Source organism: Diachasmimorpha longicaudata, chromosome 7 (genome assembly GCF_034640455.1).
Source record: "Diachasmimorpha longicaudata isolate KC_UGA_2023 chromosome 7, iyDiaLong2, whole genome shotgun sequence".
In the NCBI taxonomy this organism is placed as follows: domain Eukaryota; kingdom Metazoa; phylum Arthropoda; class Insecta; order Hymenoptera; family Braconidae; genus Diachasmimorpha; species Diachasmimorpha longicaudata.
The window spans coordinates 7,198,988-7,224,980 of record NC_087231.1 but is presented as its reverse complement, the minus strand read 5'-3'; the positions used below and the strand labels follow the sequence as shown (position 1 = coordinate 7,224,980).

Sequence of the window (25,993 nt, the reverse complement as noted above, 5' to 3'; positions counted from 1 at the left end):
CATCTCTTCACTCGCCAATGGGTACTCGAAAATCGTCTACTCACCAACCATTCATGTTTCCCGTATATTTTCAAGTACCATGCTGCGTGTACATTGTGATAAAAGATTATAATCGCCATTATCTCACGTGAATTATTAAACCCATCATTATCAAATTACGTCTCTCACACTTGCTTACCAGACTAGTAACCTCCTCATGAATACTTTATGCACAATATTTCACTTCTCTCCATCGGAAATAAAAACAATGATTCCCTGGAAATGAGAATGAAAATGGAAAATTACGTAGACTCATTAAAATTTCAATTATAGCTATCATGATATATCTGCTTTTCAGTACCAAGCAGCCCACCCCAGGATATCCGCTGTACAGCGCTTTCATCCCAGTCCCTGCAAGTATCATGGGAGCCACCACCGAATACAAGTCTGAATGGAATACTTCGGGGTTTTAAAGTCAGCTGGGAGAGCATGGATTCATTAACAGAATCCGGAAAGTCTGATGTTAAAATAACATCAGCTCTCACTGTCGTCATCAGTAGTCTTGAAAAATATACAAATTATTCGATTCAAGTTGCAGCAATGACAAAGCCAGGGGATGGTGTTCAATCCTCACCGATTTACTGCATGACCAAGGAAGATTTGCCTGAAGTACCAGCTGGAATAAAAGCCGTTGCCAGTTCCAACGAATCGATAATAGTTTCGTGGTTACCACCACTGAAAGCCAATGGTATAATAACATCGTACTATGTGTACAGAACCAGTCCGGACAGTGATGAAAAGGGATACAAAAAAACATTAAGAGCTCACGAAACATACTATCGAGCTGAGAATCTTCATAAACGTACTCAATACTCGTTTTACGTGACAGCTGTAACGTCAGTGGGTGAAGGGCCCAAGACACATTCAGTAAGTGCATCACCATCAAGTCATGTCCATGCTGCCATTCATTCATTTGGTAAGAGTTTGACAGTGCCATGTAAACAGGACGTAACATTGCCCTGTCAAAGTGTTGGCAAACCTTCCCTCCTTTGGAAGCAATGGGGACAAATTGTCAAACCATCTGGAAGAGTTTCCATTGGTGCTAATGGATCGCTACACATATCCGAGCCTCACCGCGAAGACAGTGGAAATTACACTTGTCATGTTGAAAATCTTCATGGCTCCGATCAGATAACTTATAAACTAATCGTTCAGGTACCACCAGCAGCTCCGCTTTTACTAGCCACTGGTACCACAAGTAATTCCATAAGTGTTCAATGGAAGCCGGGGGATGATGGGGGTGCTATCATAAGGGGCTACATACTGCACTTCAAGCGAAACTTTGGCGACTGGGATGAAGTTAAAGTGTCCCAGAAGAACAACGGATATCTTCTCTCGCAGCTGTGGTGTGGAACTGAATATCACATTCATTTGACAGCGTATAATAAAATTGGAATGGGCGCATCGAGTACGACGGTTAAGGCCACTACCAAGGGCTCGAAGCCAGCTAATTCACCGGGCAGTGCCGAAAAATTTATCACCCTCAACGTCTCGTGGATCATTCTTCATCTGAATATTTGGAATGATGGGGGATGTCCCATCACTTGCTTTGAACTTCAGTATAAGAGACATGCGGAAGAGTACTGGACATTAGTATCCAATAATATCGAGGTAATTACTCGCTTGAATATTCGATTAATAGCACATTTTGGTTCTGCAAAGCATTTTATTGTGAAACTATTTTTTTTGGAAAGTGAACGTCAATGGTAATTTTTTCGGTTTCTTTCGGAGACCTTTGTCATCCAAAACAGAAAACATAAATTAATTATGCACTTCATAAATTTGATATTGATAGGATGGAAACATTTGAACGTATCGATCTTTTCCTATGAATATTCTTTTGAAATCGGAAAAACTGATAGTCCCCAATCGATTGGCGCAGGAATTTCAATGAACATGCAATAAAATTCGTCGGAAAACACACGCACGAAGACGTCAAATATTGCACGATTTTTTTTACTTATTGACATGAACATTTGAATGAATATGAAAAAGCTACCATAGAAAATGCACCAACATTTTGCCTTCAATTCTCCTCATAAACTCTGCTATTGCAGGTTCAAAAGTCGTACACCCTTAGTGATCTCCAACCAGGAACCACCTATGATGTACGTGTTAGAGCTCACAATAACGCTGGCTCATCAACGGCTGAGTACAAGATAACAACACTTCAGCCCCACATTACAACAACTCTCCCCAGTGGCATAGAGATAGATCAGTATATACCCCAGAACAATTCCGCATTGGCTGACCTCAAACTCATCGTTCCACTGATACTTTGCTCATTTGCCATAATTGCGGCAGCCGGGGCAGTATTTTACTGTTTCCGTAAACGTCCATTATTAGGCGATAGTGGTAGTCTTCGTGATGCTCAAAGTGCCGCCGCACTGGACAATAAACAAAATATGGAGCAACGAGAACAGTATTACGCTACTGTAAGAAAACCCCTGAGATCACCCATCCACGAGATGGCAACGCTCGAGAGAATTCCGGGTGAGTGTCGATTTTTATACCGAATTGATTTCTTAACTGAGAGAAAAAACAACGGAGTATTACGGCAATCACTTCCACAGCTGAAAAATTACCACAAAAGTTCGATCAGCTCATTTTCAATTTCAGACGAGAGAAAAATATCATCGTACTTGTCCCGTGTACTGCTACACTCTTCAGTCGTTTTTTCTCTTGACATGGCACCTCGAGTAGATTTAAACATTTGTTTGAAACAATTTTTAACAACTTACAGAGTATCCCCAGGATATCTACCCATACGCAACATTTCAGTTGAAAGAGAGCGTTCCCCCTGGAGGTGACAGCCGTTGTGATTCAGCCGCACCCCTCCAAACCTTCGTATATCATGATCCAAGACTGTCCTCAGCTGATACACTGCAGTTGCGTGAGGTAAAAAAATCTATCCGATAGTTAATAAACGATAGAAACTGTTTAAAAAAATGTAAAATAAATTCCTCTCTATCTATCACATGGTACATAAAATCACCTAGACTTTGCACTACTGGCACTTTTCAAACTCGCATGCACGTGTACTTCACCTAGAGCCCCAAAACAATACCATTAGCGTTAACACAATCATTTCATCGTCATCTCGTATAGTTGTCACATTGATTATCGATAGAAAACGTCTTGTGTCATGTGTTCAAGAACAACACAAATTCAAATGGCTAGTTCATTATCTCACACGACTGCTGGTCCCTTTAATTCGTTTCGCAGCATAAAACATTCATCGTTCAACAATCAAATTAATTATTATCACAAAGATAACACATAAATTATAACAGAGAGAGGACGGATTTATTCCACGATTATGTGGCTTGCTCCGTTAAATTAGTTCAAGACAAGAAAAAAAAAACAAAAAATTATGCTGAAAACAAAAAAAAATTCCGTCTGATTGCAGTCGGATTGCAACCGGTACACTAAGGTGCGCGGAGGCCGTTCGACCTCAGCGCCATTGCATAAAACTCACAAGACCAATCACGGCAAGTCCGAGTCGGAGGAATACGACACCCTGGGCTCGGACAGCGACACGGAAGTCGGGACCAGCAGCCGAACTGAGTCTTCTAATCACCTCGTCGATTCGCATCACTCGGCATTTACAGCCGACGCGCGTGTCCACAGTGCGCCACTCTCCTTTTTTTCTCACATTCTCTCGTTTTTTTGTCAATACTTTATTCATATTTTTTTTTCTATTTTATCGAAAACTGCATGACACGTAATGTTGAGATTATCACAGGTGCAAGGGATGAATGATTTTTTTACACGTTTTTTTTCCAGACTTCCTGTACCATGGACCAGAATCTAGCACGTCTACGGAACCCTCACCGATATTTGAGAGAAAATCGTTTCCTGGAAGGGGAAGACCCAAGTGAGTACAGATGGATTAAACGGAGGGAAAGAAAATCATTTGAAAATTTCGATTGGCGAACAGCGCAATAGACATTCCACGATAAATTTCAGCAAAAAAAATGCCTGCTCTCTAACATAACGCTGATAAACTGTTATTCTTTCTGAAAAGAAGATGATACTCTCGAAGCGATAATAAAAGTTCATAATAAGAAGTCGAGGTCACTTTTTCTTCCCAAACTCATTACAATTGCAACCAGGCGATGGTGGCACTTCAAAAATATATGAATATTTTCCTTCCCACGATTTCTCCATTCATTTAATCCGGAACTCCCCAACTCGCGATTCACTAGGTCAAATATTCTAATATTTTCTCCGTCAGTCTCATTTAAACTGGGAATTTCGTAATTAGAAAAAAAAAATATTTTTCTCCACGTATGGAGTCATTTTCACGCACATGTAACACCAAGTGATCCCTTCCAGGATCCTACAGTTGGCGCATTATACCGGCGAGGAGACCCGTACAAGTTTCGGGACAATCCCCAGGCCTGGCAATTCCAAGCACCAGTCGGGCATTATCAGTAGAGAGCAGGGGGATGCAGGATCAGGAAACCTGTTCGTCCCCAAGTTGGATCCACCCTCGGGCTTCTCCGACGCACTTGAGTTAAGCGAAGCTGAGTGTGACATTGACCGAGGCAATCACGGCCATCGGCATATACGTGACTTTGTTATAGCGGTGTAAATAACTGTGCAAAATTTACCCCCCCCCCCCTCATCCCTCCGACCCCCCAATCAATCATTAAATAAAGATAAACAACACCCGTGATATATTAACTTTAAACACACAAATGACTAAAGAAAGAGACAAAGACGCTGAGAAAAAAGATAAACCCTCTCTATCCATCCCTCCTTGGAATTAAAAATCATCGTAATAATAAAAATAAATGGCAAATGAAAATGTGTCCCAAACATACCGATGTGTCGATGTAACTACTGTTATACTCAAGCGCTGTTAAAATTAACGAAAGAATGAATCGAATGAAATAAAAAAAACAAACAAATTTAAAACGGTGTTAGAATGTAAAAGATAAAAAAAAAACTTTATCTGTAAGTTAAATGCAAAAAAAGTGAGCAATATTGTTCTGCTCGACACATGTGCAATACTAACTTCCTAATCGTAAAACAAATTTTTCCATTTGTCTCGGAACAAAAGTACGCCAACTGATGGTTTTTCCTGTTGATATATTATATATATTATATATACTTTATTATTATATATGAATTATTTACCACGGAGGACAAAAAACAATTAACACTTTTGTGTTTTAGGTGAACTGTAGATTATTTACATTCTATATTTACTTTGTAAAATATACAATATTGATTGAACAATGGCCACACGAATTTCATGAAAATTGATGTTCCCTTCCCCGACCCATTCATTAGCATAAATCACATTTGAGAGTTGAATGGAAAATCCAGCTACTCTTGATGAGCTCGATAGGGTAATATTGGGCCACCACCCTATTCTCACCACGCAAGTCTCTTCGTGAAGAAGAGGGATGAATGCGCATGCGAACATTTCAATGTTCATTCGGCGTCGGTCTCGCTATGAGCGGTGGTGTCTACGGTGGTGGTAAGACATCTACAATATTTTGTACACAAATAATCATCAACAAAAGTATATCTATGGTTGATCCACGTGTTGGGTAGATGAGGTTGGCGCCATTATATTCGACATTGGGCATCAAAGTCTACGAGTTGGTTATGGAGGTGAGGACAGCCCAAAAGCCGAAATTCCGACGAGTCTGGGGGTGTGGGAGGACTCGGCGGAGGCTACGGACGGGGTACACACTCCGAGAAAGCGATATAACATCGATGTTACTGCGATACAAGTGCGCCGGAAAGGTAAATTTTGGATGGTCGATTGCGAATAAAGAATAGTGTTCTCGACTAATAAAAAAATAATTAACGATATCTACCAGATATGGAGATAGTCAGCATGATGAAAGACGGAATGATAGACGATTGGGACATGTTCGAACGTCTAGCCGAGTACACCTACAAGCAGCGTCTCCATGCTCTTGCCGAGCACCACCCGATCCTAATGACCGAGTGTCCCTGGAACACGCGAGTCAAGCGGGAAAAACTCCTGGAGTTGATGTTCGAGAAGTTCAATGTTCCTGCTATGTACATCTGCAAAAATGCTGTGCTAGCTGCCTACGCTAATGGACGATCAACTGCAATGGTCGTTGACAGCGGTGCCACCCACACAAGTGCAGTGCCCGTTCACGATGGATATGTCATTACTCAAGGGATTGTAAAAAGTCCATTAGGCGGTGACTTCATTACCATGCAGTGCCGGCAATTTTTCGAGGAGAAAAATATTGAACTGATGCCCGCCTGCTTGGTAGCCAGTAAAGGTACATAATTCTCCCCCCGTCGAGATGTTTTTTTACAGTTATTAACGCTTATAGATATAGTTAGGGAGAGGGATAATCCACGATGGACAAAGAAAATCGGCCCTCCACCCACATCCACCTGGCTCAGTTACATGGTTCGAGAATTACTACAGGATTTTCAGATGAATTGTCTTCAAGTCGCAGATTCTCCGTACGACGAAGACGTTGCAAATGCTCTACCAATGAAGCATTTCGAATTCCCCACTGGGTACAATGATGATTATGGATCGGTAAGGCTTATGATACCAGAAGCTCTCTTCGATCCTAGTAATGTGAAGGGGGTTGGAGCGAGCATTCTTGGAATTGGCCCTCTCGTCACCACCAGCGTTGGAATGTGCGATATGGACATAAGACCTGTGAGTTTTATTTTTTTTTTCTTCATTATGGGAAAATAGCTCTTGATATTTTAAGTAAAACATCTTGGATTTTTGAGCCAATAATTTAAAATAAAATTAATAACATCGGAAATTCACGTTTTACGGTTAAAGCTCCGCAAAATGTCTGACAGTGCATTTTTCTTACTACTTGCAATAAAAATGTTCTTCACGACCTACTTTCAGAGTCTCTATGGAAGCGTAGTTGTCACGGGTGGTAATTCTTGTTTACAAGGCTTCAGTGATCGTCTCAACCGAGATTTATCCAGCAAAACTCCACCGGTAATAAAAGAGACGTCTAATACCGAGAGTGTTTACACGAGGAGTCTCTGTATCCCCTTTATTGTTACAGAGTATGCGACTGAAAATAATGAGTGCCAATAGCTCGAGCGAACGAAGGTTTGGTGCATGGATCGGAGGATCCATACTCAGCTCCTTGGGCACATTTCAACAAATGTGGCTATCGCGACAAGAGTACGAGGAATCTGGCAAGCGAATACTGGATAAATGCGCCTAAATTCAGAGAGTAAGAACAATTGCATTGTTTTTTAATGCTAATCTTAATGATACAGTCCACATAGAAATGATCTGTGGGATATCTTTTTCAACGATTGTTCCGAAAGTCTTTCTGGTGAGACGGGAAGAATTGGCCTTCTAGAGACCGTCCCAGCTTACCATAAAGCTCTTCGGATATTTTCCTACGCGGAAGTTTATCGTGATGAATTATGAATTAGAGTAAGTAATTTTTTATGGATAGTGCCAAAATAAGCGCGGGTGCTCATTAAGAATACTTTGATTACATATTTCAAATAAGTTAACTCGTAAGCCGCATCAATTTTCGTCGTCTTCCTATTTTTATAAAGAAAAAAAATACTACATCGCTCAAGTATGACTGAACATTCGTGGCAATCATTTAGCAATTACGCAATCTCAAATTATCACATATGCTCAAAACAATTTCCATATCTCATGTATAGATTTTTGTATGTGCGTAAACGTCGTAATGTTGACATTAAGCTCTTGATGATGGCTTTGTAAATCCTTCGTTACTCAGTTTCAAAAAGCCGATTTTGCAAGTTCTGAATGTTTTCTAGCATATTACAACGGAGTCGGGAATACAATGGATTTCTTAAAGCTCCTCGATCTCTGTCAAAGCTTAAGAGACTTTTTTAAGATTGATGTACCTTAGTAATGACCGATGATGATGAATGTTCCAGAATATTCTTGAATTTTCGATCATTCATCGCCTACGTAGAGAAGTAGCTTCAGACGAAATGAGATGACAAAACCCCATTTCTTCTGAAACTTTTGGAATTTTTGATGAATGCATTTTTCCTCTTAAATGCGGATAATTCGATTATTTGACAGGTGATTTTGACGTAACAGGTCATGTAAGTTCGCATAAAGAATACCGTTTTTTGTCCATCAATAGTGATGCATCACAATTATGTCAAAGAATGTATTTTGTACGTGAAAGTCAATGCTGGCATGCACAAAAAAATGCAACGCAACACTAATGCAACTATGTATGGAAAGTCTGATGAGTAATAATATTTGCGAGAGAAGTTTCACTTGGTGAAACAAAGAATAATTGAAACGTCATAGACAGACATTGTTCGGTGAGTGATAAAAGGTAAGAATGTGTATTACGACTAAAAAAAATATGACCATGTGCTCATGTACGCACATATTTATTCTTTGTATAATCATAATAAAAGATCCTAATAAAAGCTTATCGAATCATGGTATCCGAAGCGGACGTTGATCCCATGATAGAGTTGTCGTCACAATAAATTCTCCGTGTACATGAAATTAAAGATAACTATACCTGGAATAAATTATCCCTGTGGTACCCATAGGAACCACTGAGCGTGATTATCAAAAATACGTCCGGTTTGTGCCACAAAGGCATTCGCACTTGCATTCTGTTCATTCTCGCCCACGTTACATCAATTATCCTTAATAAAACATTTGCAATACTCAAAAAAAAATCTCCACACCTGGAGGATGAGATTTTTAAGCGTAATACCATTCTCAAGGATTTGAGTTCATCAGTCGAAGTGTGAAATCGACAATTCGTACTGATGAACATCACCGAATTGGTCGAGGTAGCTTACAGATTGCTGAATGAGCCTCCATGGCTGTCCATCCTGCTAATGTTATTCCGAGTGAGTCGGCCATGGTAACGATTCCTAGTGAATCTTTAAGGTCCTCGGCAGGTATCTATAAAAAAGAATAAATTATTCCTTACAACATCATTTTTTTGTGTCAAATCCGGGCAATTGAATGAAGAAAATTTACCGTTTGAACCATACTGTAAAAAGTATTAACATAGGCTCCCCCACCAAGGAGTCCTTCCCAAAACGTCACGACGAAAATTATCCAAATATTTGGAATAAAAAAGAAGATTGCCTCCGTAGAGAATAAGATGACATTCAAGCCCTTGAAAACACATACACATAATCAGTACCACTATATAACGTATATCCATTTCGATCAATACCGGAGCTGATATTACCTGAAGAATTGCCATCAGCCAAACTTTTTTGAAAGTGATAAAAGTAGCTGAAGATCTTGAGATGAAAACCCCAATTTGATAGTCAACTTGCAGCCACCGGTACTGCTCGGAGTGACTCAACCAAATGCCATCGAATTGAATGAGTTCGTACTGCGGGCAGAAGATAAAAATTTGCAATATTGCTATACGAATGATTATCGCTGTACATTGAACCACTCACCAAACCCATATTGATGAAATACTCGAAGAAATACACGAGAGTCAGGGGTATCAAGTAAACCAGTAACTTTGGCAGCAGCTGGAATTTCTCTGGAATCGACTTCTTGGGCATTTTCACAATCTCCTCTTGACTGTCAATACCATATTTGACGATTGGTCGCTCCTCTGGATGTACCATCAGAAGCCAGAAAGCTATTGCTTGGATGACAGGGACAATGAGCATTGCAAGTAACGCATTTTCTGAAGACATAATCATAGTTAGTCCAGTGTAGGAGAAAGCACCTATGATTCCAGCTCCCCCAGTACCGGATGACCACGAAGCTATGCTTTCTCTAACAAATAAAGAAAATAATGAGGAAATTCACAGGAGTATACATTCCCTAGAAAATCGAATAGTTAAAAATTATTACTTTCCAAACTTGTGACTATAACTGACAATGGAGACCTCTCCAAGACCCGAGGAAATGGATGTCAAGATGACCCCAAAAACGGTGATCCATTGTGATTCACCAAGAGAAACAGCTAGAAATCCAGCAATTGAACACAGGACACAGGTCGCCATCCGGATACTGTAATTGTCGAATAAGACGGCCATGCCGTGATGAGACATCGAGGAACTTTGGCTCATGAACCCACAAGATTTGTTCATGGTGCAACCGATTGTCTACATCTGCAGATAATAGAAATCATCGCCAATGTGGTTCAATACTTACTGCACGAAAAATGGTAGAAATGGTACCATTAATTTTACTAGGAGACAGGGAACTATATCCGCTAGCAAAATAGCTCCTGTTGATACTGCATTACAGCCGCGGGAATCAATGGTTGTATTCGTTATCGAACTATTGGTCTTATCATGATCCTGAAACCCCAATACCAATCATTCCAGAATAATGACTTTTTTTGTAAAATAAAATGACTGTTTCTGGTTGGACGTACATTCGATCCAAACTTAGAGACCAATATATCATGTGCAGCGGTGAGCACCACCACGTAACCATAATTATTGCAGAGTCCTAGCATCCAGAAGGCAAGAAGGTTTCTCCATCTCTTTCCAGTTGAACTCGAGTCCATATTATTGAATTCATTATCATTTGGATGTGAAGTTATCGCTGATAATTGAAGTAATTGTTAAACGTATTCAAAATATTGATGAACGACTATAAAAAATCATTATACTAGAACTACTGACGCACACCGCTAAACAATTTAAATTTTTCTAGAAATTCACGAGAAACTGTAGATTTTAAGTCAATATAATCTTCAATTGCGAATTAAAAACCCAGCGCAGTTGGATCCGTAGCATCAATAGTTTGATAGCAAAATCGAAAATTTGTTGTATTAATAATGCGAAAAAATGCAGGCATTCAAAAGTTTTTCCCCTTCAAATTAAATTCAATGTCAGCTACTCAGCTATATTGCATTGAGCAAAGATACTTGTCTGAACAACCTTCCCCCCCCCCCCACCAGATCTACCTATTCTATGAATGATAAATTCTAATTTCTTCATCTAACATTGCGTAAAGGCAGTTATATCCGCTGGTTAATTCATATTGAAAAGACAGCGCTCGACCAATTTGATGAGGAAAACTGTCTGATGTTTACCAATGTCCTCGGTGGCCATTCTCGAATGCCAAAGTCAGTAATTTCCGCATGAAATCCTCGACACTCTTTCATTATAAGTTCGTGATCGTACGCAATAGGGTCAATGGAATTTCGAACGAGATTTATCAAATTTAATAACTATTGGATGATGGTCACTGATATCCCGTGTCATGGCTTCATTTATTATCATTCGCGTCGTATCAACAGAGTAGAAAACAACGGGAACACGATCTTCGTATTTGTGTATGATAATACCCTTGTCCTCGCCAGTACGATTTTCACTCGTTCGTAGCCTTTATATTTTCACCTGACATATTTTCCTGGCATTCATTGAACTGGAAAATCTATCTTTAGGTGCACAACACTTTGGAAAATTGTAACTCTAGAGTTGCTCAATCACAAGAATAAAACGATATCACGTGAAACTCTCAATTGGATACGATTGATCTGCCCCGAAGGGTTCAATTGACGAAGGTCCACTGGACGAATCCACCCATCTCATTTTCTGTGCGATATTGCATTATGATTAGTTTACTCTACAACGTTTGGAGTGACCATTAGTTCACCCCAGTCACTATATTTCACCAAATAATTCCAAATAATTTTCTCCGTGTGGACATGCACCATCTGATAATGCGTGACTCGGAAAAAAACACTGGTAAAAAATCAAATGGTCTCCCGAGATAATAATTCCTTGACAGAGGTAACTGGCGTCTTTCCATACATCACATTAATCGATCGGCTATCTCACTCCTGCAGAGTCAATTCATCGACTTACTATCCAATTAAGAAATCCCATCTTATCTCTTTTTATCGCGAATACAATTGAACGAATTAATAAGTGAATGAATGAGTACATCTCCGGAATATTTCAGGTTGATAAGGAACCCCTTGCGAGAAAAATATATATGTGCTGATACATACATAAGATGGATAATAACGCAATAAATACGCGCTATGAATATTCGGCGGTTAGATGGAGTATCGTTCATTTTAAAGAGCGAAGAAAAAGTGAGAATTTTATTTGTTTGTTTCTTGCCACAACCATTACCTCAAAAAGAGACGAAAAATGGTGGGGTAATAAAATTTTACGTGGAATGTTCCGCATATTTCCCGTTCATGTAACTTTCCATACGGCGCATCTACCCAAATTAAGTTTTATGCTCGGAGAACATTTTTGGTTTAAAATTTATTATTCTTTCAAAACATTCACTGGCACTATGGAAGAGTAACAATATTCTCACCTTATATTCAAGGCTTCAAACATTTATATTGACTTTTCGTGTTCAATTCGCCGGTATTTTTTATCTGACATAATTTTTTATTACTAGACTTTAGGCAAAAATTTTATTTGATAAATTTAAAGGTGAATGTAAACAGAAATGTATTCCTATGGGGAACAAAAATAAATTACGAGACCATGAACGTGTGTTTTACCGATTACATCGTCATTGAGACCAATGAGCTGACCTTCCCCATGAATCTATTCAAAACGCAATCCTCGAATCGTCTTCACGTGCCATTGATTTCCCGTGCGAAATCTACGGTGGAGGCCACGGTGCCTCATGAAAACAAAATATAAACGGGAAAAAATCCTGCAACGTCAAATATTATTTATATAAATACCTTCAGATAATATATGTTTGAGGGCCGAAAAGCCTCATATAATAATAAATATATTACCCTGGCCCTGATTGCTTGAAATGGTCGGTAAATTTCTTCCCCCTTTTAGTCCCAAATTAAAACGTAAAATTAAACCCGAAGATTGTAAATAATACAATTGAATGACGACTGCACTAAACAGTGAATCATGAAGACAGAGGCAAAGAACATCTGTTTCCACTCAACTGTTTTCCGAGAAATGATTGAGCGTCCCTAACAATCAAATTGATTGACCAATAACTGTAATTTCGAGCAGTATAGACAGGGAAAGAAAGAAAATTGTATCGTCCTTGAGTAGATTCTGAAATCCCCAGGGGGCTTCTTCGCAACGTTAATTTCACGTTTTACCACGTGCGACTGTTTGAGTAAAACTACAGTGAATTGAATACCTGAAGGGTCATAAATATCGGTAAGAGTGTCATTAATATCTCGGATGTCACCACTGGCCGTCACAAGAATTTACAAAGTCCTATAATGGTTCTCTATCTTTAATGAACTGAATTACCGGACTAATGACCCGTGAAGGAAGACCGAAAATGAACTCGTTTGTAATAATTTCTCCACATGGGAGAACAGTTCAGAAAAAATTACTGCACCGTGGACAAAAATTTGTCAAGTGCTTAGTAACAGTTATCTAGTCATTCGAAATAAATTACCAGTTGTTGGGTAATTTTTCTCGGATGATCACGTAACTTTTACCGAGCAGTCGACAAATTCACTAAGCGGTGCGGTAATTTGCACCGATTGCAGGACAATTACCGAATGGTACGATAATTTCTGCTGATTTGTTTTTCCCCGTACACCGTAATTCTATTCCTCGCACATAGCAGATGGACAAAGAGGAACGAGAGATAAGAAAAATGCTGATTATGCGCTAAAACTACCTTTCTTAACATCCATCATGCACCAGTTTGCAATTCCTCACTTCAATTACTCTCGATGCAATTTATTTATTGAATAATATCCGAGTGTTTCTTGAAAATTTAACAGAACTCTAGCAAACCACTGAACACAACCAATCGTATCAGGCGCGATAGAGACACTGGCAGTCCTTATCACGATACACTCGGTATAAGTTTCTTCACCGAATGTTTCCTCGGAAATCATGAACATCGAGTCTCCCCGGCATCATCAGGTTTTCCGCAACTCTATTAATCAATCAGCAATTGTACGATTAATGGGCAGAAAAATAAAGACCAGAAAAACACATTCCATGTGTGCAACTCACATGTTTCTACTGTATACAGGAAAAAATATTTATTTGGTTTTCTTATCGGGACATTCAACACTTGCCACTTCACCCCATGAACCCATGAATGTGTGAAGCATGAGTTATATTTCTACGACTGGTGAACAGAAACTTTATATGTTAAAAAAAAAAATAATCAATAATCAAAGGAGGATCGGCGAGGGGTGTTCTTTGACACTTTGTCATAACAATTACCGCAAAACTACTCATATTTTCAAAACAAATTTGCTAGGTGGCGCCACCAGCGTCAACTACGCAACACGTGTGCTTTAATTAGTGTGACGTCAAATACAATTTATCGGATACTTATGATACATTTATAAATCACTTTTGTTCAGATAAAAATAATCGGAATTAGGAAATTTCTGGAGTGAAGGAAAATTGATGGTCGTGTGGCTCTTTGTCATCGGGAAATCGTTTCAGTCCGTATTTGGAGGTTAACCTCAAAGGAGATAGAATAATACCTGTCACGATTTTCGGAGTCTGTTGTGAATGTAACAGCTGGACTAGTTACGATTAACAATGGGGAAAACATCAAAAGATAAGAGGGATATTTACTATCGTAAAGCGAAGGAGGAGGGTTGGAGAGCAAGAAGTGCATTTAAGCTGCTCCAAATTGGTGCTGAATTCGAAATATTTAAGGGTATGTACATTACATTGTAATATTGCATTCCATAGTTTACCATAATGAGGTTCCTCCAGATTGTCAGTAAACTCATAGTGAAATTTTAGCAAGGGATAGTTCCAATGAAACGTCAGACGATTTTTTCACTGAAAAAAAGATATTTCCACCAAAATTCTCTAACATTCTTTAACATTCTTGCTCAGGAGTAACCAAAGCCGTGGATTTATGTGCTGCTCCCGGCAGTTGGAGCCAAGTGTTATCACGAAAGTTGAAGTAAGTACTAATTTTATTATTACTAATAATTTTTCATTCCATTCGTAATTAACCCACTGCAATAATTGATATTAATATGACATGCTACCGTACATTATTGCAGTGAAAACTATAGACTAGCCCTAGAAAAGCGAGATGCTTTGGAGAAGCCTGAGACCCTCGAAATAGATCGTCCGAAAATCATCGCCGTGGATCTCCAAGCAATGGCTCCCTTGGAAGGAGTCATACAGATCCAGGGAGACATAACGAAAACCTCCACTGCTGAGGAAATAATCAGGCACTTTGGTAACACAAAAGCTGATTTGGTCGTCTGCGATGGTGCACCAGATGGTAAAATCCCATCCTACGGATCACTCATCTCCAAAATGAGGGGACAAACTAATTAATGAGATTATTTTCAGTCACTGGATTGCATGACATGGACATCTACATTCAATCCCAGTTGCTGTTAGCAGCACTGAACATAACAACGCACATCTTGCGCCCAGGGGGAATGTTTGTGGCGAAAATATTTCGAGCTAAAGGGGCATCTATGCTCTACGCACAATTGAAAATATTCTTCGATCGAGTATACTGTGCGAAACCCAGTAGTTCGAGAAATTCAAGCATTGAAGCATTCGTTGTTTGCAGAAATTATTCACCACCGTACGGCTATGAACCACACATGTTCAACCCTCTCCTGACCCACGAACCATTACCCTACAACCACTTAACGGGAGTAAATGGATATGTTGTACCATTCGTCGTCTGTGGTGATCTAACACAACCAGACGCCGATGCGTGTTATCCTCTAAACGTAAGTTCAATATATTTGTTTTATTTGTATTGTAAAAGTCGCGATAAAATATAATTAACTACTTTCTTTCTCCACAGCGCTCATTATATTTTTTACATTGATAATTCCCGTATGAAGTCTAACTGGAAATTAATCCAGAACTATGTAATCGTTATTTCTTCAGTAGTCATTACAAAAAACTAAAGACTGATTGACACAGCGCCTCCATTAAATTACTGTTACGGATTGTGCGTTTCTTTTTAATATTTGACCCACTTCTTTAATCTCCAATGTTAATCATGACGCGACGTTCTGTCCCCATTAAGTCTCTTTACCTTGTGCATGCTCGATACACTTTATCTAATTATTTTTCTTAACGAGTCGTATCAGTGTCTTCAACTTATTTCCTATCTGTTTGATTTTCATTAGCTTGACGGGAAAACCTACCACCACCGCGAGCCCGTCCAAGGGCCTCTGAAATCCCCGTACGAAGAAGCAATAAAAATTGCTGCTAGAAATGACCTGCGAAAAATAGACTCCAGTGTTGTTATTCACCACGATGAAGCACAATCCACCGAAGATATCGAAGAGTCATCTAAAAAGCCCCTAACCAAAGGAGAAAAATCATCCCCGAATGAATGTGAAAGCGATGTTAGTAAATGTTGTGATGCACTTGTCCATTTAGATGTCACAGAATAACAAAGCTACAAATAATTCTATGGTTCAATCAACTTTTTATTATATTGGAATGCTTGGAAAAAATAAAAATTTCATCAAAAATACTTTTGACATTTGCATGATGTCACATGAAAAAAAAACTAACCCTCCAAATAACAAATACGAAAGGCAACAAAAATAGTACACCGCGAGAGAATTTTCGAGAAAAATATTACGGAAGTCCACGATAATACAACTGTTGAGAACGGCAAAAAAAATATAAATGAATTTTCTATTATTCGTACGTCGAGATAAATTGCCCGAGAAGAGGACACTCAAGCCAAAGGATTTCAGGAGTGGGGGTAAAATGAAAATAAGTGAATAGATAAATCGAATTGAGTCTCGGTAAATCCAGTGATAAAGCAGGAGCAAACGTGTTTACCAAAGATGGCTGAGTTCGAGGTATAAACCCATTAAACAGGTATCAGTAGCTATTAAAATCCCACTAAGATCTGAGTGAGCTTAATTTTCACAATAGCTTCCTGAATTACAGCCGAATCGTTGTTACGCCTGCAAGAAACTCTTCTGCTGCATCGATTGCTGCACAAATCACATAAGAAATAAGCATCCAGGCCGTGAATCCGAGTGTCCCCTCTGCCGTTCCGAGTTCCTCATTGTCCGAAATTTTGATAATCCTCACTTTATGTGCCACGTCGTGATCAACCACCTACCTCTGCACTGTCGCACCTGTGGAAATTTATTTGAGTGCAGTGATGATTTAAAAAGCCTGGGGACTTGCTCACGCCGTCCATCAAAACGAACAGACAACGTCAGTGAAGAGCAGTCAAAGTTCCCCCACGGGCCGTCCCCACTGACCCAAACGCCCCTGAACCCCGTGAACCAGGTCAAAGGATATTCAATTGAGGGAGACTACAACGCGAAGTTCCAGAGCTTGATATCCCCTCCAGAATTCACGAGAAACACTAGCACACCGATGCACATTGGGCTATCCCGAAAGACGACAAGTATTGTTTTTAAACCCCCAGGAAGCCCGAATTTCTCTCTAAAGACCCCGACGTCCATTCCGCAGGGCGTAAACAAGACAGAGGAACCCAATGAAGGCAGTAAAAGTGTTTACAGTCACACAGGTACCCCTCATATTCAGAACAAGCAGTCCTCGAGGGACAGTAATCTCCAGGAGCTCTTGGAGCAGTCCGACTCCATTTACCTCAGTTTTTCTCCGTCGATAAGATCCAACGCTTCGGTCAAGTCCTCTCTGAAGTCGATCCTGATGAGCAGATCGTCAGTGGAGAATCTAGAGACCCAAAGAGACAAAATGCTGGAACTGGAAGGAACCACTGCTGATATGGACCTGACAGACCCCCAGGGTTCAACCCCTCTGTCACCTGATCTGTTCAATCAAGAAGTGAAGGCACCTCCGGACGAAGTCGTCAAATTAACAGGAGGCAGAGACTCTGGAAAGAGAGTCAGATTCTCAGATGAATTTGAGGTGAAAGAGGAACCTGAGATAAGCTCGAGTAGATCTTCCGTCAGTGGTACTGAGGAGTTCTTCGAAGCCCGACAGAGCCTGTCAGAGTTCACTGTCACCAGTCCTAAAATGCCACCTGAGGGAAGCAAAGACCCCGATCAGGAGGATGTCACGCCCATCTCCACCTTTCAACCACTGATTGATTTCAGTTCGGGTAAACACGAGGAGAACAAGAGTCCAGGGAATAAGGAGAATATTTTGAACACCAACATCGAGAATGGCTTTCCCACTTCTACGAAACAGAATGAAGGGAATAAATTGACGGATAAGACGGTCTCTGACAGTTCCAGAGTCGTAATGATGGTGCTGGTAGAGAAGACAGGAGCCGGTGGTAACGTGGATCTAGCTCCTCTTATTAATTCTGGATTGAAAACGCTAGAATCGGTGACCACGAGTATGAAGTCTGGACAGCAAGGGCCCTCTCTACTGGAAGAGACTTCTGGAGTGCATAAGAAACTCGTGATGTCAGTCGACACTTATCAGAGTGTGTCGATTGAACACCACCGCAAACCTCCCTCGGAAGAATCGGACCACAGGATAAGAACTGAAAAGACTGAGAGTGGTGGCTTGTTTTCAGCGGTTGCCAACGCTGTTAGAACAGCCTTTAAAAATATCTCAGAAGTGGTTTCAGCTAGACCTGTTGCGGGAGAGCAACAGACCCATGGGTCCATTCCCATGATTAAGATAGATCCTCCCGCGCAGACGCCTCCTCCAAGGCCTTTGAAACGATCACGTGAAGCTATGATTTCAATGGATTCTGAAGCTACCGAAATCGATGATGATGAAACGAGCAATGATATCCGCAGTCCAGAGCAGAAGAGACTTCGAGGTTGGTACCGACAAATACGAGGGAGGGAACCCATTGCTAGAATGAGGGGTGACACGATACTACAGAACAGGGGAATCTCAAATGAAACACAGTGCTTTAGGCAGGGATCGTTGTCCGCCCGGGATACTGTCTTGCCTCTGCCCTCTCGGGCTCATCAATCGACACAGACTGATCATTAAATAGTCTATGATAAAGGTTCTTGTGCCAATAATTGTGAATTTTTGTTTTATCGGGATAACATTGTAGTTTAAATCTCTCAGCTGCTGCCCTCATTGCAATTGCAGTGGGTATATTTATTTCCGGTATAAATTTGTTAGATCGTTCTTTGTCATTCGGACATTTCACTTTAGTGCTTGGTCCGGGAAATTGAGATGATTAATATAATGATTTGAAATTTTATACAGAATTGTTTTTAGATAATGACTAGGTGAAAAAATTGCTGTATTAAAAGTTGGGACAGATACTCGGTTACATCTGTGGTCGTCTAAAACCAGAGGTTTTCCGTTTCGTCTCGAAGTATAACGTTAATTTGGCTGTGCTAAAAGAACTTATAAATATTTCTAATTCAATTTGATAATACAATAACGAAGTTCATAAGAAAATAATTATAAAATTTATTTTAAAAACATCCCTATCAAAGTATAGTTCAAAGCTTTTCATTTTCAGATTTAGTTGTGTAGATTTTATGATGAAGATTCAGGTTGAATTTACTCGACCGTTTGCCATTTCCATGATCGTCTCTGCATCCACTATATCTCGATGGTCCTTCAACATCCTCAGCATTTCTGGCTCATCAGTTATTGTAGTACTAACAGCACTTATGATGCTCGTGATTATTCGCCTCGAGATATTTATCTTTGTTATAAGCTTCTTCAGTTTCTGCTTCTTCCTGAAATATCAATAGCTTTGCAATTTTGTGTGACTTACGAAATGAAATAAATATGGTGCATCATACCTTGCGACATCGGGATTGGATACTGCCAGTTTCTCATTTCGAATTTTCTCTTGTTCCTTGAGGAAATTTTGGAAGTCAATGATTCCTGCTGCCACTTCTGCCTGCAGTTTTCTCTCCTTTGTGCGTAAAGCTTCCATCTCCTCCTGGAGAACGATAATTTTATCATTCTGGCTGTAGAGCTTGGCCATCACTGCCTTCAGTCTACTGTAAAATAATTGGAAATTCAACATAATTTAATTTTGAAAGATAAAATACATTTTAAAAAATCATAGTATAAATAAAGAAATGAATTAATAACAATTGACGTTTACTTCTTCATCTCTGGGGAAATGTTTTCATTAGACAAAAGATTCTCAGCAGCATGTGAATGAAGGGCATCTTTGAATACATCATATTTAATTAAATAATTCGAGGACACAATCTCATGCATTCTCTTCTCCAATTCTTTGGGCTGTGCTGATGACAGTACAGGAGCTGCTCCTGTCGAAAGATAAGAATTCCGTCAGTAAATTCATCATAAATCAACGCACCAGTGAAATTTTTACCCACTTGCTCCATTGGTCGCCCGCAGCAATTGAATCCTAGCAGTCAAACATCGTATAATTTCCCTCAAATCTTTCATTTTCTCCTGAACAGGTTTGAAATCACTCAATGTCACTGCTCCAATCGAAAAATTACGGATTGTGCTCCCAAGTAATGCCGTTGCTCGCTCCAGCAATTCACAAGAATCCATTTTCATATAATCACGAGAACCACTTGGTGAATGTTATGCCAATAAATTAACTAATTTCAGTTGAGAAATATGCAATCCAATTATTTACAGCACTTTTCGATAATTTAGGTTATGAATTCGTCCCAGTACATGTATTCCCGCGCAAATAACTTCACTGTACATATATAAGATGGCGGCACAGGCTTTAAAATTTATTTTATAAAAATTCAAAAAAACATTTGTATGCAGAGATAGCCAACAAGTGATTGCTCTTTCTAAAATAAATTAATTCTATCGTCTGCACTAAGTATGGACCTGTTTGTGCCCATTTGCACAGAGCTTACAATGTTCTTTCCGTTTCTCATTTATTTTTTAATGAATAATTACAAATCTAATTTAAGTAGTGACCGCTCTGTGCGATAGACGGAACCCGTATATCTCTAGAGTCTTTCTAAGGTAGATACCTCTATGTGCTACAGGTGGACACCTCATGCTTCACGGCATCTGTAAGTAGCGATTTCTGTATGTCACAGAGACTCGTGAGTAACGATTTTTATTCCCCCTTCATTTGAATATAATCTCTATTTCTATTGACATTTTTTATAAATCCGCATTCTTAGACATTTGCATAAAAATCGTCCAGGCAAGTTATGCCGACCGATTTCGCTCAAATTTAATTTTATTCGCAATGCGAAACCATTTTCCATTCCAAATCTTCAATCCATTCTATTTCATTCCAATCGCACATGTCCGGTTTAATTTTGCGTAAACGTCAACACTCGTTTTTATTATTCCTTTATTATTGCGCCTCCACAAGAGCCCAGGGCGTGCCACCCACGTTCCCCTATCCCCCAAACATTCCATCTCATTCTTTATTTCGTCCAAAGCGATTAATGGACCACTGGAGTATGTGTGTGTCGGCATCGTAACCCCGACGCACTCAGTTAATTACTCGGGCACGTGAGAGAAAGAGTCCCAGAGGCCCCTCGATAAGTGCAAAACACCTTCATATGCATATTTAAGATTTAACATACGGGATAGAAATACATACGGTATGTGCGCTTAGAGCGTCACGCGAGAGGTACAACGTACGTCTTCTACCCCCGAGTGGTGGTCATAAATCTTGGCATACGTTGCTCATGATTTATCCGACGATTTCGTCAGGCTCTTCTTGAGCCATACGGCGTTAGAAGACGTCTTAATTAGCCAATGGGACCGCTCCACCTTTATCCCTCCATAACCATCATTTTTACTCGCAAATCAACAGGATTATACCCGAGAGATTATTTACTGCCGAATATTATGGCAGAGTGATTGTAGGGGTTATTGTCTCGGGGGATTTCTTGACATTTTGGGAATCCAAAATATTCACACTTCTGTGAAAACCGTTTCGTGAAGGTTCAATGTTTCGAATCCCAATTTTTTTGTTGTCCTATGTCCAACAGATCAATATAAATCGATCATATCGATGCGGGAAAATAATTAAATTTACCCCAATAGAGTCTTTGGGATAAAACTCGCATAAATTATTCGCACATCTAGTGGCCCTCAGTACAAAATGAGAGGGTCTGCAGCCCTCAATTCTCCCTCATTTACTTTTGCTTTATTTATTGATCTGGCATTATTACCTTGTGCAGCTTTTTTTCCGCAGTCCTTCCGAGCCGATTGGACTCTCCCAGGATCCCTTCGATGCTTCTCATCCCAATTAGTCCCCCGGCGAGGTCAGGGGGTCGTGGCTTTCCCCCCCTAGCATGGGTCATGGCCGAATTCTTCTCGCGGTAAAACGAGAGACTCACAATTGCATCCTTCAAATGCATTAATTGATTATTAAAATTCAATGTACAAATTTCAGTTAATATTTATTCACAATATTTCTTCACTGGATCAGAGGCGAAACAAATTGCCCAGACAATTGACATCAATCGTTATAATTTTTATTTTGACACTGTTTTTGCACGTGAGGCGCGTGTACAGCCAGAGGGCACCGCCGAGTGTAGGCGACTTTGATCTCTCGCGGGTATTAATGATTATCGTACGTTAATTAAGCACGCGCCTTCGAGGTATACAAGCTCAGTGTATATGCAAATCGCTCTACAAAAGAAGACGTAGAGATATCAGAGGCACAGAGCGTTGAGATTAAATCTCACCGCCTTTCCCTCGTCCACGAGACTAGAAGTAGGATAAACATCCAAAGGGGAAGGATATTAAAATATTGAAGTGAAAATAAAAATGAGTTAATTGAACGTTTGAATATTTTCGTTGGAACTATTGAACTTATTTATTGCTTTGACGATCGAATCGGGGGAATTTGTTGGAACAGACTATTTAGGTAACAGCATTGGCTCTTTCTTCACTGGCATTTGTCATGCGGTCAATTTATCATTTCTCTCGTGACCTGCTCACAATTATTTTCTTGACTATTTCCCATTTTTCTCGCCCACCCTAGTCATAATCGGTAAAGCATTAATGCGACATTTGAAAAATCCACTCGAGATATTTGAAAGGCGAGCATTTGGATAAATTCTCATGTGTGGGGGCACGGATCGTGCTGGTTTAATGTAACAATGGGTTTTTATTTTTTTTTTTTATTATCTGGTGAGTAGATCCAACAGTCTATGGGACATTGGCGCAATGGTTCACGCGCGGCGCGTGTCCGTTGGGCACACACTGTGTTCAGGTACAGGATGTGTGTTCGGAGATCAGAGAGGTCGGAGAAAGCCGTGAGATTTAATCGACGAATGGGTCAACTATGACCCCAGTAATGCTAGTAGTCAGGCGTGCTGTGAAAAAATTTATGCCAAGAGGTGAAATAATGTCTGATAACTGAATTTTGTCCTTGAAAATTGAATTTCCGATGGTGTTTGCACCGTTGGCAATTATTAATTGATATGCGAAGCATTTTCGAACTTCAAATCATAGATCATAATTCCATTAAAATAATAGATAATTGAAAATTTTAGATAATGTTGGATATTCGGGGAAATTATTATGATCCATTGAATTTTCTATTTGTGATTGAGAATGCGTGATTGAGGGGTGAGTTTGAAAGCTCTTTTTGGTTTAATCTAGATGAAGGATTCCCATCGTGGAGATCCCTCTTTTCTCCATCTTCTTCTTCCTACAATTACCCAACGAATTCACGTAGGAAAGGAGAAGGGAGGAATAAAAATAATATAAAAAATACTCAAGGTTTTTGGTCACGCGAGCTCTCGCGCGTGGCGTGATGCAGAGGGACGTATTTCCCTCGGATGTTTTGTGATTGCCCGCACGAGAGTTTACCGGGTCTTCATCAAACTCCACGTCGGATACGTTTGGCGTTTAAACTCTACGAGAAGCCAATCTGAAGTGCGATAGGAACTGAACAAAAAGGCGAGATATAGAGGGGGGTAAAAATTGCTGATCGAGTCGGAGGTCAATCAGTTCCCTCTAGCCTATCGATTATATCCTCCATCCGTCTGATCTCGAGTCTCGATTCGTCTCAACGATAGCACTTCCATTCTCTCACTCACTCGCATGACTCTTATATTTCTATTTCCCGAGGATCTAACAGAATATTTTGTTTTCATTCGAACTACCGATTGGCGGTCTTTTGAAGCTTTGGAATAGAAAGCGAAAAATTTGATAAATTTCAACAGCTGTTCCACTTTAGTCCAAAAATATGTAATTTGCAATGGAAGTTTGATGCAATAAAGCGGAAAACACGCTGTAAAACCCGCTTATAGGAGATTCATTCAGTCGATGTACTTTTTGTATGTCATCTAGAACCTCGAGCTCAGCAAATAGTCAAGAAAATAAAATAATCGTAGTTCACCAACAAGACTACCATTCACAATCTGATAGGTTGTTTTTCACGTCGTTGGCAATGACATTGAAATAAAATTGAATTTCTCCAGACAAGGCATATCAGAAAGTCTCTTGATGTTTGCTTAAAATTCAAAGACACGATACATAGACGTATGTATATCCTTTTGTACACGCATCTCTGCAAGAACAGCCCACGCGATCCAACATCAAGGCTGCGTCATAAGGCGCATTGTGAGTGGCGAAGTACCACATGGGGATAAAACCTCTATAGGTATTCCTCCAACACCGGTCCAATAAGACGACTATTCCAAGGTTTATATAGGCAGTATATAGTGTACAGTCACGTGCAGATAAGGACGTTCGCACAGCGAAACAATAAGGGGCGTGGTAGAGTTACATTTTCCTTTATAATGCCCACTATTTCATTATTTAGCTGACGCATTTGGTGTTATCAATTGTCATTGGTCTCGTTGGTGTTCATTATCAGTGTTCAATGGGGAGGAATAAAATAATGACTATCGAATGAATGCATACTTTACCATCGAGGAGAAAGGACAGGGACAAGGTCGCCTCGAGACACTGGCGAGTCCGATATTCAACAGCATCACCACTGAGTTGCACTCTGTGTTGTCTCGAGACAGCTGCTCTTGCTTGCTGCAGACGCACGTCCGTCGGTCAACACTTACATGCGAAAGAGCTCACTTCAAAACCACGATTGCATCTTTCTGGGAACGTTTACTCTCACTCTGCACGGACGAATGAATCGGGTTGACGGAAGTCCACCGCCGGAGAGTTGGACCTTAAACTTGGGGTAAGTTAATGACACGGGTTACTTAGAATTTGCTGAACGATTCCCGGTATCTACATGACCATGCGGAATCCCCAGTCAATTGGGGAAGAACCTACTGTATCATAGTTCTTGGAATTTCCTTGAAATGTAGAAAAAAATTGGCGAGAAATTTTTAGGAATGAGGAATTCATAAAAATACTGTACATGATGATATTCCCAGAATTTATATTATTTTTTATTAACAAGTTTTTGCTCGTTATGGTATTGTAGTAATAGACCTGTCGCTTTCATTTCCTGAATCATATTTTTACGCGCAATTAAAAAATCCTGGATATCGTTGAACGCAAGAGTCATCCGAATTGTTGCCTTCGATCAATAATAACTTGACATCCGGTTTGATAAAAAAACATTCAAGTCCGATAATAATGGGTGACCCGCACTCTCCCTTCTCATAGATCTCGCGATCCACCTCCTCCTGGCCCTCCAGTGCACTCGCCATTTCAGTTGAATGATAACTTCCGGCGATTGCAATTTCAGCTGAAAAACCGATTTCCGATCGTCACGCGATTCGTGATTTCATGAAAAACTATTGAGCCGACTAATCAAAGATTAACTTTCACCACAATTCTCGCAATATTTATCGTTTATTTATCTTACGCTGGCATCAACCAGTGTAAAAAGAATTTTATAAATTTACTTGGCGAGGATTTGATGACGTGTTAATTTGCTTTATATCCTGTCGTCAATGCCTGAATATTCTCACCCATCGGATTTACGACGAAAATAATGAAAAACTGTCGTCCAGAGGGGAGTGAATAGCATTGATAATTACTGGTACGATCGAGGGACCGACTTGGAGTATCCACTCGCATTCACTCTGATACGATAAACCATTAACGCAACGTCGGATTTTCTTCCTTGGTCTTCAGCTGCATCTCCTTGTTCCTCTACTTCGCACTATGTGCGTATCATGATACATACCCCAGTACCCATGTAGTCAGGCACTCTCGTTCTGCAACTCGTTTCTATCTGACGAGAATA

The 25,993-nt window shown here is 40.0% G+C and overlaps 6 protein-coding genes across 17 annotated transcripts in view; 4 read left to right on the top strand and 2 right to left on the bottom strand.

Annotated features, from left to right (window-relative positions):
- LOC135164775 (cell adhesion molecule Dscam2-like) overlaps positions 1 to 5,286 on the top strand; it is a 59,089-nt gene extending 53,803 nt beyond the window's left edge. For 3 of the 4 annotated variants that reach the window (XM_064125433.1, XM_064125435.1, XM_064125434.1), the window contains 6 exons: positions 338 to 1,650; positions 2,097 to 2,532; positions 2,783 to 2,937; positions 3,449 to 3,668; positions 3,826 to 3,916; positions 4,378 to 5,286. In XM_064125433.1, coding sequence (XP_063981503.1) covers positions 338 to 1,650; positions 2,097 to 2,532; positions 2,783 to 2,937; positions 3,449 to 3,668; positions 3,826 to 3,916; positions 4,378 to 4,636 — 2,474 coding nt within the window. In that variant the 3' untranslated portion in view covers positions 4,637 to 5,286. The remainder of the gene's footprint in view (positions 1 to 337; positions 1,651 to 2,096; positions 2,533 to 2,782; positions 2,938 to 3,448; positions 3,669 to 3,825; positions 3,917 to 4,377) is intronic. The other variant, XM_064125436.1, reaches the window with a different exon arrangement.
- Positions 5,287 to 5,361: 75 nt separating this feature from the next.
- Positions 5,362 to 8,721, top strand: LOC135164777 (actin-like protein 6B). Of its 2 annotated transcripts, none has more exons than XM_064125442.1 (6): positions 5,362 to 5,530; positions 5,608 to 5,802; positions 5,880 to 6,317; positions 6,378 to 6,712; positions 6,917 to 7,012; positions 7,083 to 8,721. In XM_064125442.1, the coding sequence occupies exons 1-6, from the start codon at positions 5,461 to 5,463 to the stop codon at positions 7,245 to 7,247; spliced, it is 1,299 nt and encodes a 432-aa protein (XP_063981512.1). In that variant the 5' UTR covers positions 5,362 to 5,460; the 3' UTR covers positions 7,248 to 8,721. The 2 variants fall into 2 exon arrangements, with proteins under 2 accessions (XP_063981512.1, XP_063981511.1); XM_064125441.1 differs by having other exon boundaries at positions 6,372 to 6,712.
- LOC135164778 (battenin) lies at positions 8,389 to 14,135 on the bottom strand. 5 transcript variants are annotated; one of them, XM_064125446.1, is made up of 10 exons: positions 13,963 to 14,135; positions 13,619 to 13,882; positions 12,510 to 12,667; positions 10,407 to 10,579; positions 10,181 to 10,329; positions 9,878 to 10,036; positions 9,469 to 9,799; positions 9,249 to 9,398; positions 9,032 to 9,172; positions 8,389 to 8,953 (listed from the first exon to the last, which is right to left on the bottom strand). In XM_064125446.1, exons 4-10 carry the CDS (start codon positions 10,539 to 10,541, stop codon positions 8,822 to 8,824), a joined length of 1,197 nt encoding a protein of 398 aa, XP_063981516.1. In that variant the 5' UTR covers positions 10,542 to 10,579; positions 12,510 to 12,667; positions 13,619 to 13,882; positions 13,963 to 14,135; the 3' UTR covers positions 8,389 to 8,821. The 5 variants fall into 5 exon arrangements, with proteins under 5 accessions (XP_063981516.1, XP_063981513.1, XP_063981518.1 ...); XM_064125443.1 differs by lacking the exon at positions 12,510 to 12,667; XM_064125448.1 differs by lacking the exons at positions 13,619 to 13,882; positions 13,963 to 14,135 and adding an exon at positions 12,756 to 13,538.
- A 135-nt stretch (positions 14,136 to 14,270) lies between these two features.
- Positions 14,271 to 16,438, top strand: LOC135164779 (tRNA (cytidine(32)/guanosine(34)-2'-O)-methyltransferase-like). Its single transcript, XM_064125449.1, has 5 exons — positions 14,271 to 14,626; positions 14,812 to 14,881; positions 14,985 to 15,211; positions 15,283 to 15,677; positions 16,086 to 16,438. The coding sequence occupies exons 1-5, from the start codon at positions 14,506 to 14,508 to the stop codon at positions 16,353 to 16,355; spliced, it is 1,083 nt and encodes a 360-aa protein (XP_063981519.1). The 5' UTR covers positions 14,271 to 14,505; the 3' UTR covers positions 16,356 to 16,438.
- Positions 16,439 to 16,582: 144 nt separating this feature from the next.
- LOC135164776 (uncharacterized) lies at positions 16,583 to 19,304 on the top strand. 3 transcript variants are annotated; one of them, XM_064125438.1, is made up of 2 exons: positions 16,583 to 16,775; positions 16,852 to 19,304. In XM_064125438.1, exons 1-2 carry the CDS (start codon positions 16,761 to 16,763, stop codon positions 18,868 to 18,870), a joined length of 2,034 nt encoding a protein of 677 aa, XP_063981508.1. In that variant the 5' UTR covers positions 16,583 to 16,760; the 3' UTR covers positions 18,871 to 19,304. The 3 variants fall into 3 exon arrangements, with proteins under 3 accessions (XP_063981508.1, XP_063981509.1, XP_063981510.1); XM_064125439.1 differs by having other exon boundaries at positions 16,586 to 16,775; positions 16,867 to 19,304; XM_064125440.1 differs by having other exon boundaries at positions 16,586 to 16,794; positions 16,867 to 19,304.
- A 73-nt stretch (positions 19,305 to 19,377) lies between these two features.
- On the bottom strand, positions 19,378 to 20,875 carry LOC135164780 (uncharacterized). Of its 2 annotated transcripts, none has more exons than XM_064125451.1 (4): positions 20,196 to 20,875; positions 19,958 to 20,126; positions 19,647 to 19,847; positions 19,378 to 19,580 (listed from the first exon to the last, which is right to left on the bottom strand). In XM_064125451.1, exons 1-4 carry the CDS (start codon positions 20,383 to 20,385, stop codon positions 19,388 to 19,390), a joined length of 753 nt encoding a protein of 250 aa, XP_063981521.1. In that variant the 5' UTR covers positions 20,386 to 20,875; the 3' UTR covers positions 19,378 to 19,387. The 2 variants fall into 2 exon arrangements, with proteins under 2 accessions (XP_063981521.1, XP_063981520.1); XM_064125450.1 differs by having other exon boundaries at positions 19,647 to 19,850; positions 20,196 to 20,851.
- Between the last annotated feature and the right edge of the window lie 5,118 nt (positions 20,876 to 25,993).

What these genes read in the sequence shown, in the direction of transcription:
- LOC135164780 (XM_064125450.1), bottom strand. Translation starts at nt 20,385, where the DNA reads ATGAAAATGGATTCTTGTGAATTGCTGGAGCGAGCAACGGCATTACTT. An exon ending in GCGGGCGACCAATGGAGCAA is followed by an intron (nt 20,127 to 20,195) that starts GTGGGTAAAAAT and finishes ATCTTTCGACAG; the next exon opens with GAGCAGCTCCTGTACTGTCA. An exon ending in ATTTCCCCAGAGATGAAGAA is followed by an intron (nt 19,851 to 19,957) that starts GTAAACGTCAAT and finishes ATTATTTTACAG; the next exon opens with TAGACTGAAGGCAGTGATGG.
- LOC135164777 (XM_064125441.1), top strand. Translation starts at nt 5,461, where the DNA reads ATGCGCATGCGAACATTTCAATGTTCATTCGGCGTCGGTCTCGCTATG. An exon ending in GATACAAGTGCGCCGGAAAG is followed by an intron (nt 5,803 to 5,879) that starts GTAAATTTTGGA and finishes GATATCTACCAG; the next exon opens with ATATGGAGATAGTCAGCATG. An exon ending in TATCCAGCAAAACTCCACCG is followed by an intron (nt 7,013 to 7,082) that starts GTAATAAAAGAG and finishes TTATTGTTACAG; the next exon opens with AGTATGCGACTGAAAATAAT.
- LOC135164778 (XM_064125443.1), bottom strand. An exon ending in TATAGTCACAAGTTTGGAAA is followed by an intron (nt 9,800 to 9,877) that starts GTAATAATTTTT and finishes TTTATTTGTTAG; the next exon opens with AGAAAGCATAGCTTCGTGGT. An exon ending in TTTACAGTATGGTTCAAACG is followed by an intron (nt 8,954 to 9,031) that starts GTAAATTTTCTT and finishes TCTTTTTTATAG; the next exon opens with ATACCTGCCGAGGACCTTAA.
- LOC135164779 (XM_064125449.1), top strand. Translation starts at nt 14,506, where the DNA reads ATGGGGAAAACATCAAAAGATAAGAGGGATATTTACTATCGTAAAGCG. An exon ending in GTGTTATCACGAAAGTTGAA is followed by an intron (nt 14,882 to 14,984) that starts GTAAGTACTAAT and finishes ACATTATTGCAG; the next exon opens with TGAAAACTATAGACTAGCCC. An exon ending in CTGCGATGGTGCACCAGATG is followed by an intron (nt 15,212 to 15,282) that starts GTAAAATCCCAT and finishes GATTATTTTCAG; the next exon opens with TCACTGGATTGCATGACATG.